Consider the following 12002-nt stretch of genomic DNA (forward strand, 5'->3'; position numbering starts at 1 on the left):
AATAGATAGATAGATTAGATAAATAGATAGATAGATTAGATAGATAGATAATAGATAGATAGATAGCATAGATAGATAGATATAATAGCTATAGCCTTGAGACAGTATTTATTATAGCAGAGTTTAGTTATCTACAGCAGTGATGCATTGCAGGAAAATCTTACGTCCCTCCACAGCGAGCTGAGCAGCCTGGGAAGAAGTGCTCCGCTGACCAATGTGATGAGGAGGGTGCTGAGCACCATGATGGACACAGTTATAGCGTTTCTCCTCACCACCGACTCCACAAGACTCCAGCTGGAGACCAGGGTATCAAGCCACTCTGATTATTATCAATTGTTGTAGTCGACTGAGCTCATCACTGCGTTGCCGTTCTTATAGTTGTAAATAATGCTGTATGATTATACTTCTTAATATGCTATTCTAATGAGGCATATAAATGTATATATACCATATAGTTAAATCTATAAGTTATAGATAATAATGTTCTAGTATAGTATATAAGTCTAGAGTTATTAATGTACTATAGTTATATATGAAATAAACTGGTATATAGTGTGTATTAGTGGTCTAATATAATGTATACATTATATTGTTTAATATAAGCTCACAGAATAATAGTGCCGTATATAGTGTAAATAAGGTGTACTTGTAAATTTATATATAACCCTTTAATTATATAAGTTATAAGTGTAATTATAATGTCGGCTATATATGATATAGTTGTTAAGTATAATAACTTAATACAGGTTAAGTATTATAATTGTAATATTAAGTGCTGGTATATAGTGGTACCTCTATAGATTGTCATTATATGTAATTATAATGTATATAGTGTGTATATAGTGTAATATATGTATTATTATTAGTAAATAATGCTGTATACACTTCAGTCGTATTATAGGCAAATAGCAATGCATAATACAGTGCATTAGGTTTCAAATATAATGCCTAACTATAGTTAAGCTATAATGGATCATAAGTGTATAAAAATGTATAAAAGTGAACGCTATATAGTTGGAATATAATGTATATAGTTGTATTTAATTTATATTAACCACATAATGGTATTAGTTGTAATTTAAACATACCTGTCGACAGCTCTCCTCCTGTCCACCACTCCACACCAGAGCGATTGCTCAGTGTCCTCAAAGATCTCTTCCAGCTGAGATCTGAGTGAGAGTGAAAACATTAAATATTAAAAAGGAAGTGAAGCCTGCAGCTAGTCAGGCAGTAACTCGGTCTGCCGTGATATAACAAGACATGCCTTATTCTCAATATCACTAACCATACGCTCCCTTCCATATCTGCTTCGGCATTCCTCTGCTCGTCATTGTGCTATTCCTGCATCGTCCATATGCTGCCTGCTGCAACTGTATAAAGCCGTACATCCTACCCCAGCATCCACCTGTAGGCTCCGGTACTGGGTTATTTGCGCATCACTCCCCAATATCTCTATGTAAACATATCTGCAGGGAGTGATGAGGTCGGAGCCTAGACGCCAAAATCTAAATATGCTATATTGCTTAATAAACATATCAAACGTGAGTTGGCTGACTGAACTCTGTATATTTTAATTACAGCAGGGGCAGTGAAATGTAAAGGTGGTCTAATGTGGCTGCAGCAGGTAGAAAAATATGTGTCTGATGTCTCCGGCTGTCGTTCATAATCTACATTTTGTCATGGTCAGTTTGAACTGACGTTGATATTTTAACTTTTTTTAACAGTATAAAATATAATTTTTGAGTATTCTTTATATCTAAATCCGTCTCCTTGTCATCTTTGACTCATTTTCAGGGTCCAAAATTAACCCTCAACAAGCGCCAAATGTGTCATTAAAGGTCCTCATTTTAACTGAATAACACAGTTTTAGCTTGTGGCTAATGGAAACCAGCATTGATGAGCAGATCAGAGACACACTTACAGATTAATTATAGAGTAATTACAGGGAGCTGCACTTAACAGAATATTAATCATTAATCAACGCAATGGATGTAATAAAAGAATGGATTTCACATTCAGTGGCCACTTGAATAAAGATTTCTCGCAGAGAGCATAAACCAAAAAAGTTCCTGGGTTGCTTCCGTGTTGTGTCCCACTGCACATGCTCAGTAGTGTTTCTCCTACAATCTTATTTCTGGGCTCTGTGGACAAATATAAAAGCTTCATGGATTCATAATACAGAGTAATAACTGAGCTTGTCGGAGGTGTTCGCTTAGGGTTAGCGTCTCGGTCCTTAATCTAGAGGGAAACCTGTATATACAGAGCAGACTGCGACAAACACCACAACAGAAACACAATATTACAAATAAACCAGACGTATACATCAAATAATCCCGTAGATTTCACACTGAATCATTCTGAAATAAATGATCAATGATGTACTTACAATGTTCGGGTGGGAAAGACGCAACAGGACGCCAATTTCAGTGCGAACTATTTTCTTGTCGATCTGCGACAGAAGAAAAAAAATCTGATGAATGAACACAAAATGTCCTCCACAGTTGGCATTAACTAACACAACCAGCTGAGAATATCCAGTTATTGATCAGTTTCATCTCATGTGCAGAGATACTGTAGGTCCACCATAAGGTTAGCCTAGCTTAGCACTAGGACTGAAATCAGGGTGAAACTACTATTATAACAGTGAATATGGGCCAACTGTATGTATTCAGGAATATGTAACATAGCTAACATGATGCTAATCCCCTCCATTTAAGAGTCGGCTGGGTTCAATAAAAGGTAGCAACGTGCAGGCATCATAAACCAGTGAGGTCCTGTTAGGTAGAGTTAGCTTGTGAATCTTGACCGGCTCTATAAAACCAAACCCAGCTGACTGTGGTGATTAGCATGTTAGCTAATGTACAATATATAAACCAGACAGAGTTTCTCTTTTTGGAGCTAGGCTAACAGTTTCCCCCTGCCTGCAGTCTTTGTGCTAAGCTAGGGCTAAATGTTTTGAGCACCTGCTGCCTCAAAGGGAAGTGGCTTCCCGTCTGGAGGTTGTTCATATGTTGAGTGAAGCAAATGTTTGTGTTCCTGAGAGTTTTTAAAGACACTTTCCAACACATGTTGGAAAGATTTAAAACTTCATTAGAGTCTTTATGAGTCATTAATGTGTTACACTGGTGCATTTTAATTACAGCGTTTTCTTTCTAAACAGGGACCCTCATCCTGACCTCTGACCTCTGCTTCCTCCATAATGACCAAACACTGACCGTTTTCTTGAGGACTTTGAGGGCGAAGGGTTTCTGAGTCTGTTTCTCCTCACAGCGATACACGATGGACGTCGCTCCTCTGGAAGGAAACGCAGTTTTAGACGATAATAATCCATCAGTAAACAGCTGATCAGCCTTTACGTGTCCAAACGGGGTTAAATCAGATCTTAGTGGTGATGACACTGAAGTCATGTGACATGTATGAGCCTAACATTAGCTCACTTACGTCTGGAGATTGCTTTTACACTTAAACATCATAACGTGGTGTAAATGTGTAAGTTTCATAAACCTACAGCAACAATACAGCTACATTAGCAGTTAGCGGAGTTGAGGACAATATTCTCTCCATAAAATATATATTATATATATATATTTATATAAAATATATATAATATATATATTATATCTTACAGTTTTTCTCCATTGGTTTGGCTCATTTCTTGAAACAGAAATTACATTCTCAAAACAACATGGACAAACCTCCAAACCACTTGGCAATTGTTCACAACAGAATTGTATTTCTCATTGATTTCATCACATTGCAAATGTATTAGTACATCTTTGCAAATGATTAAGTACAGTTAGCCTACATTTAGCAAATTATAGCAAGGTGACATGAGATCCCTGTTGATCGTAAAACTGATTGATTCTCAGTCTAATGGTTGTCTCTCCAACAACATGGTTCAGCAGCATTTTATTCTATAAGTCAATCAGCATGCAACAATATTCTGTTCAATTTCAGGAAATGGGTGCAACACTACATTTCATATTCAACATACATACCAGGTGAATACCAGTTATAGCCGTATGTTATTTAACAGCATGTAGGCTTACACTATTAATTTTCCTGTTTTTTGTTTATGGTGTTTACTATAAACAGTATATATGCTTTACTACATTTTTCTTTTAACTGGCTATGATGGAGGTATGACTTTATGTGGTGTGAATAACGAAATGGCTAGCCTGTCCTGGGCAGGTATGAGTGCAATGTGTGATGTCAGAAGGCCTTAGAGGCTACTCGTACGCCTAAAGACCCTGTTGTTGTTGTTTTGTTGTTGTTTTTTTCAGGTTTTATACACAATTGTATTTTGGTTAGGCGTAGGACAAACAGAAGACTCATAGCAGTAGACCGATTGTGTACCATGGAAGGGTGGGGCGTAAGGACTGAGAGGTGGACGAGTGGAGGGAGGAGGTAGTCCGATCCTCTGGCCCGAGTAGTGAGAAAAAAATCTAAGAGACCATTGTTGAGCTTGCAGGGTGCTCGTAGCACCGCACTGCCAAGAAGGGAGGCAATGCCAGCTTGGGCAGGTCGGGACTATTGTGATGATGACAGGATATTTAGTTTTGGCGACCGCGAGAGCTTCTTGGCTGGGTGAGGAGCCATGGTGGTTGGGCTGAGACCATCCAGGTTCATTTTGGCAAAAGCATCCAGAGAGTGTTGAGAACGTCCGGTCTGTTTCGAGAAATGAGCCAAAGCAATTGAGAAGGATCTTTTGCCTTTTGGTGGCACTGACTATTTATATGGGAAAGGAATTTAGTTTTGAAGCATGAGTGAACAGTTTTGGGAGAGATATGAGCTTTTGCAAGTGAACTATGGTGTTGTGCTGAACTGTAAGACTGTTTTGCCAAATGATCTTAGAGTTTTGAGAATGAAATTTCTGTTTCAAGAAATGAGCAAACCAATGGAGAAAAACTGTAATGTAAGTAATCAAGTGGGGATGTTTCCTGGTGGAATTTTACAATACATTATCTTTAAAGGCTGTTTTTTTTCACTCAGACACACAGAAATCTGCAGTTAAGTAACACTTACACACAACAAACCTTTCAGTTTTATTCCTATCTATATTCTGAAGAATTTTACAGAGGGCTTGGTTCATATGTCAGTATTTTGTGTGGTAAAAATAAATATCCAAAATTCAAAAATGTATCCTATTGATCTGTTGTGTGTCCCCCTTATATTAATAAATATTAACTTTATGTACAATGAAATATCTGTAATTTCATTAATATCATATTAGAAACATCAGCCTCAGATTAAATGAAAATCTGCTATATACCCACAGACTCTAAAAGTTTGTAAGGGCAGAATTTACTGCTAAACGTTGATTTGAGAATAAATTATAATCTGCCATGAATGGAAAATCTGGTAATCACTTTTTGCATTGCCAGTGCGTGTGCAATATACTGTTGTATATACCATGGAACTTAGCCTCTAATCTTGTCTCAACATTGGATGAGTAAAACAAGAAATAAAGAATGCAGATGCATGAACATTATAGTGAGTGTGTTACTGCAGTTCTACCTGCAGGGGACAGTTGTGCAGCACTCTTCAAGCTTTAATGCTGAGCTGAGTGGGGACAGACAGAAGTTTCAGTAAAGCCTCCTGTTGATGAGATGTATAGGCGACTCGACTGATTAAAATCACAGAGGTATGAGTGCTACTCAGACTACTCTTTGAGTCTATGACTGTAATGTATCAGCATAATGAGACCTAATGATGATACAAACCCATCCATTCTTTGTTAACACATCTTTCTCTTTAAAAAGTACACAGCAAAGCAGCTGTTTGCAAAACTATACTGTTGAAACCAAATTAAAAAAGTTATTTTTTTTATAAAACTTACCTACTGCAGCTTTAACAGTATGTGATGACATACAACACCATAAAATAATGGAAAGGTAAAACATTGGTGTCCCAAGGGAGAGACCAATTGCAGTTAAGTGGGAGGGGTGTTTTGTTTTTGTTTAAAGATTAGTCTGCTAAGCCACCCTTTTTAAGAAAGAAACATGTTTTAAAATAGGTTTAAATGTATTTCCAGTTGTTAAAATATTGTATATGAATATTACTGTCAATGTGAATTGTTTGAATAACTTAATTGATAGTCTCTTGAATAGATGGAGCCTGACAGTATAAAAGGGAGAAGGCTTTGGTGGCTCAAGGCTCAATGATGTTAATACATAAAGGAACAAAAATTTCCTCTACCATCAAAGGTGTTTTTAGTTACTACGTAATAACATACTGTAAACATATGTTTTCAAGTTGATTAGGCTACTTCATAAAATCATAAAAACTTGTTCCAACTAGTTTTGCTACGTTATTTATGTTAACACAACATATCCAAATTATGTCTGCAATTTAAATCTGAATCAGCAAATTATAAGTTTTATCTTGCAACCATGCATTTATTTAAGTGGTTACAATAGGTCCACTGAATTGCCTTTTAGAGTGTAATGCTAATGATAGTATATAGGTAAGTGGTTGCCTGTCTTACAATAGCATTTTAAATTTTAGTTATATTTTTTTAATCAATATATTGGTGGAAGGGTTGATCATGAGTTGCCCTTATTAATTGAATTAAGTAATGTTAATTATAATAATAAAACCGATAATGTTTATACATGTAAAACAATAAAATAAATCAAGACATTGCAAATATATTTTTTTCTAGACTTTCGGTTGGACTTACATTATTTATATTCTTAAACGTAGCCTATAAAACACGAGACCTGGTTCCATCCCGATTGATTGAAAACATGCCCCTTTAAATAACAGGCAGCGGAAATTCCTCACAAAGTGCGGGTCCTGTCGGCCAAGAACAATACCATTTAAAATATATATTATTATATATTTTTGGCGTGACATCCACATGGAGAGCGCGAGCGTACTAAGTACTAGTGGGTTTAGTATGACCAGTCTGGGGGAGGAGGAGAGGGGAGAGGAGCTAAGGAGCACTATAATCTAGACTACTTTACAGTCAGCCGCTTCTTCATTCATCTTTTCTTTGTCCGCCAACAGCATCGCGCCATGACGCCCCACCGGTACACCCCGAGCAGCTCAGCCGCCGTCCAGAGCGAGACAGCCGCTGGAGCCGCACCGCCGGGTCCCTACTACGGTGAGTCTGAGTGATGTGGACGGCTGACAGCTTCACTGGGGAGTCGGGACAGTTTGAAACAGTGTGGTTAGAATTAAGGTGTAGGCATATTATATATTGTAGCATTAGGATCGTTGTGTGATGAAGCTGGTATTATTAAGGTGCATATTATTAAATGCATTAGCAAATTATTAATTGATTACAGTCAAAACGGAAACCACAAAACTTGTGTAGTAATGTAGGAGACACAGGGGCTGGTTGGCACATTCTTTACTCTTGTAGCTAGATTCCTCCACATCAGTTGAACTAATGAATTACTAATATCAGAAAGCCTTAACAAGTCTTGGCTGGAATTTGGTATATCTGTTGTTATCCTTGCAGCACCTTTTATCTTCCAGAGACACCCTGACACACTGTGGCTGACTGCATGTTGTGGAGGGCTCTAGATCAGGCTAACACTTAAAGCTAGCAAAAACGTGCTAAGAGCAGATATGTTCCTTGTTTCAAAAGTCATTTAGTGTTTGTGGTTACACTGACCATTTTTTATTTAGAAAATTTAGATTTGAACCTTAAAAATGTTATCTCCTCATTAAGATGGCCATGTGTGGTTGCTGTCCAAGTCACCCATATAGGCTGTTGTAAATTTGTATTTAACAATTTAAAGTTGTATTTTGCAAACCACCTGCACCCCGTGTGCTAAGCTAGTTTTATACCAGTTTTTACTTTTCGTAAAGGTTGATTTAGTCTTGATTGACATGTTGTAGTCAACAGAGACCATTTTAGAGGATGCTGTGTGGTGTGATCCTCAGATGACAATGTTGCAGTCTTTGGTGTGAACATGCAGGATACTGTAGTAGCCAATTCGTAGTTTAAAAATAGCTAATACTAGCATTGCCAACAAAGTTATTGGCATTGCTGTGCGACTGTGGCTATTTTGGTCAGCAGCAGGATAAAGATTAGCTGAGTATTACTGTTCACTAATGCCATCAGCTGACTCAAGGTCTGTTTATTTCAACAAGGATGCTTCTTAGTCTGTCCTGCATTATCTGCCTACTGTACACCTGTTTACCTAAATTAATTTAAAAGATGTGGAATTGAGAATAGAATAGATTTTACCATATCAGCCATTTCCATTTATTTGTGCATTATTAGTGAAACCATCCTTCTTATTCTCCCTTTACTATTTGTTGATAAAAGCCTGAGGGAATGCAGCCAGGAGAGTGTCTTTAAATTCTGGCACATAAATTTTGTGTTAAAAAACAAAACCTGAACTAAAAAAGGAAACATTGCCCTTGAAACGATTGTATTGAAAAAAAGTATTGGCACTGAAAAAAGTAAAACACAGGCATTCAAAAAAATTTAATTATTTTCTATATTTCAATCTAATGGGTTTATCAGTGACAATCCGCTCTGGCGCTCGCCATGGACGGAGGGATTTTTTTTGGGGTTGTTTGTGGGTTCCATTGTTGTGGAAGCATTGAATTGGTTATACTTTTGACTAAAATGTCACTGTGACCCCAAAATAACAAACAAATTTTTGATGATGGTTTGGTGATTGTGACCTTATTTGGCAGTTGAATGGACACCTGACAAACCGATTTCTCACTCTAAACTCCGCAAAAAGGGGGCGATGTATTTGATTATGCCCAAGCAGTACTCAAGTCTAACAGCCTATAGCTTTGCCAAAAAGCAAAAGAAGAAGAGTTTGACCAATCATAGGCATGATTCCTTCCCCCTACTAATGAAATATTAAGCGGGGAAGATTGATGATGATTGACGTGTAATGTCTTTTCAAAAGACAAAAAAATGGACAACATGACATAGATACACATTCACACACCAATGCACAGCATCAGGAGCAGGGTTCAGTATCTTGCTCAGGGACACTTCGACATGCAGCGGGAGGAGCCGGGGATCAACCAACAACCTTCCAATTAGTGGACGACCAGCTCTGCCTCCGAGCCACAGCCCTCCGATGTTTAAGTTGTTAATTTTTTACTTTAATAACAGTAGGGTAATGTTACGTTGCCAATTTGCAAGCTAGGTTGCTTGTTTATCCATCTTATAAGTTGGCAAAGTATTGTTACGTTATATTGTCGCAAATGGTTACACGTGACTTTTCATAGTATTAATAAATACAGTCCCTCTTTGTATATGAGTTATATTTTTCATAAATTCATAAATTTATTGACATGGAAGCAGAATATTAAAGTTGTCTACATGAAGCTAATCTTAACCATTTAGCTCTACTTTTGGGTAGTATAATCTATAACAATGTTAGTTTATAGTTTTTTATTTTGTAAAGATGATCAAACAACAGCTGTCAGCTGACAGTCTCTGTTCAGTTGCCAAACCTGTTCCTGATGTGCTTCCATTGCAAGTGAATAGAGTTTTTCAAAGTTTAAACAGACTGATTTAGACAATTAAGTATCTTCCAGAGTTACAATAAAGAATAAACATTTTCAATATATCAACCCTATTTGGTTAACTGAGACTGTTAACGCCACATAATTCCTTTGGAAGACATTTTTATACAAAACAAGGGGTGTGAAAAGCTGTGAACATATAACCAGTGGTTCCCAACCTTTTTCCTTAAAGGACCCATTTTATATCATTGAGTAAACTGACTAAGTGAAAGATTTTATGGAAATATGGATATTCAATACATGTGGCTATTCTATACATAACAGTAACAACACAGAACAAGTAGTAAACTATACAATTAACCCAAATAGTGAACACAATAACTCCAGGAGGTTTGTGTAAAATGAGCCATTTGAAGGAATTTTCAGCAGATTATTTCCTATTTTCCTGATATTTTTAGGAACTTTTTATACAATGCTCTTTCTCTTTTATGTATTTTTTTCAACCTGACGCCATTGTTCTATTAGCTCTGGTTGTGCAGAGACTGATGGCTCTCTTAGTTTGTGTTTAGGTCTTCACCGTGCCCTTACCCTGTGAGTTAAAGGCTGAGATATAGGCCAACTGTGTATATTTTAATATAAATATATAAATAATGTGTTTGGAACCACTGCTTTAAACTCTGTTCTTCTTGCAGATCATTCACATGAAAAGCAACTGAAAAATAGAAGTGAGTAAGGGGAATATTTTTGTTAGAGAAGGGAAAGTGTGAATATGAAAGGGCTGTCATGGCCTCCGTCTGTCTGTGGGTCTCACTTTTTAAACAGATATGAAGGAAGCTGAACTAACACACACAAACATGCTGGCCTTCGATTTTGACAGTACAACACTAGATTTGTGTGTGTGAGCGAAAGAAAGGGAGAGAGAGAGATTTTATAAATAGCACTCAATGCTGAAAAGTGCACTTTAAAACTATCAAGTAAAAATATCTTTGTGGTTACCCATTAAAGTACATATTCAGATATATTAAGGTATTAACACAATATTCACTAGGGGTGTAAGAATATGCGATATTTTGTTTTGCAATATTATCATAAACACTAGGGCTGGCCCCGAATGAAGATTTTCCTAGTCAACTAGTAGGATAGAATGTTTAGAATCCAGTCTTTATTCTCATATTCTCAATATATTTACATACATTGAATTGGAATTTGTCCTTTGCAATTGACCCATTCTATACACTAGTAGCAGTGGGCAGCCCTGGGCGCCTGGGAAGCCACTTGGGGTTCTGTGTCTTGCTCATGGACAGTTTGACGCATGGTTTAGTCTATTACGTTCCTATTGTAACATGTATGGTGATACCTATTATATCATAAAATTCTTGTAGAATACACCAACACAAAGCCATAATATTCACATACACTGACAGTGTTTGGTTTCTGTAATCATTCATTCTGTCTAGACCTACAAAGATTAGTTGGATAATTTATTAGCTGTTACCTATTAAATAATTTGCCAACTATTTTGATAATTGATTAATTGTTTTGAGTTATTTTTCATTCAAGTTCTCTGATTTCAGCTTCTGAACTCAATATCTTTGGGTTGCAGCAAAAACAAGACATTTGAGGACATCAGCTTGGGCTTTGATCAACATTTTTCACAGTTTTCTGACATTTCATGGACCAAACACCTAATTGATTAATTAAGAAGGTACTATAACGCTTCTGAAGTCTCAGTTAGAATAATCAAGTGTGTAGGTTATTGTTGGTGTTTTGTCAAGGCAACATATTTAGAAGAAGAAGAAGAAGATATACTTTATTGATCTCCTAGGGGGAAATAGTTTTTTTTCACACACACACAGGCTGAAATGCACACTTCATGCACTTGTGGACATGCAAAGGAGAGAGAGATGGTGGAGTGATGGGGGGCTGCAAACCGGGTTACCGCACCAGCGCGCCCCATGAGCAGTGTTTCGGGTTAAGGGGTTGCCTGCTCAAGGGCAACCCTCGAGCAGTGCAAACAGGAAGGTGTAAACTGAAACCCCTCTCTCAGCTACCAGCCACACTGCCATATTTTGTGGTCCTGTGGGACTTAACCAGCGACCCTGCCGGTTTCCCAACCAAGTCCCTACATACTGAGAAAAGAAAATTAAATGATTACGAGTGTTTCACTGTTTAACATTTTTTGAAATCCTGATTTTTTTAAAATTGTGTAAATGTAAGGTATGATGTTTACTGCAATCTTGACAAGCCTCATTTCCATATCTTCTAAAGAACACCCAGCATCTCTGTGAAGGAGGGAGGAAAGATATTCAGAAAGAGTGAAGAGATATATTAGATACATTATTAGTCTGATTTCCAAGTTCACTGTAAACCTCAGCCCTCCAAATAAACTCTCAAAGAAGCAAAGAATGTAACAGACTACACATGACATTATGCAAAGTATTTGCACGTCCTTGTTATGCCCCTGTCTAAGGAGTAGGAGCACAACATAAAGTAAGAAAAAAATACAAAAATACCCAGACACAACACAACTTCAAATCTTCAAGCCTCCA

At 37.1% G+C, this 12002-nt stretch overlaps 1 protein-coding gene across 1 annotated transcript in view; it reads left to right on the forward strand.

The window, feature by feature from the left end:
- Positions 1-7020: 7020 nt before the first annotated feature.
- Positions 7021-12002, forward strand: part of LOC118334851 (choline transporter-like protein 5-B) — a 42229-nt gene continuing 37247 nt past the window's right edge. The window contains exon 1 of the mRNA XM_035670923.1: positions 7021-7108. Within this exon, the coding sequence (XP_035526816.1) occupies positions 7021-7108 (88 nt within the window). The remainder of the gene's footprint in view (positions 7109-12002) is intronic.

This window comes from Morone saxatilis, unplaced genomic scaffold (genome assembly GCF_004916995.1).
Source record: "Morone saxatilis isolate NCDOM2014 unplaced genomic scaffold, NCSU_SB_2.0 Contig23, whole genome shotgun sequence".
NCBI classification, from domain to species: domain Eukaryota; kingdom Metazoa; phylum Chordata; class Actinopteri; family Moronidae; genus Morone; species Morone saxatilis.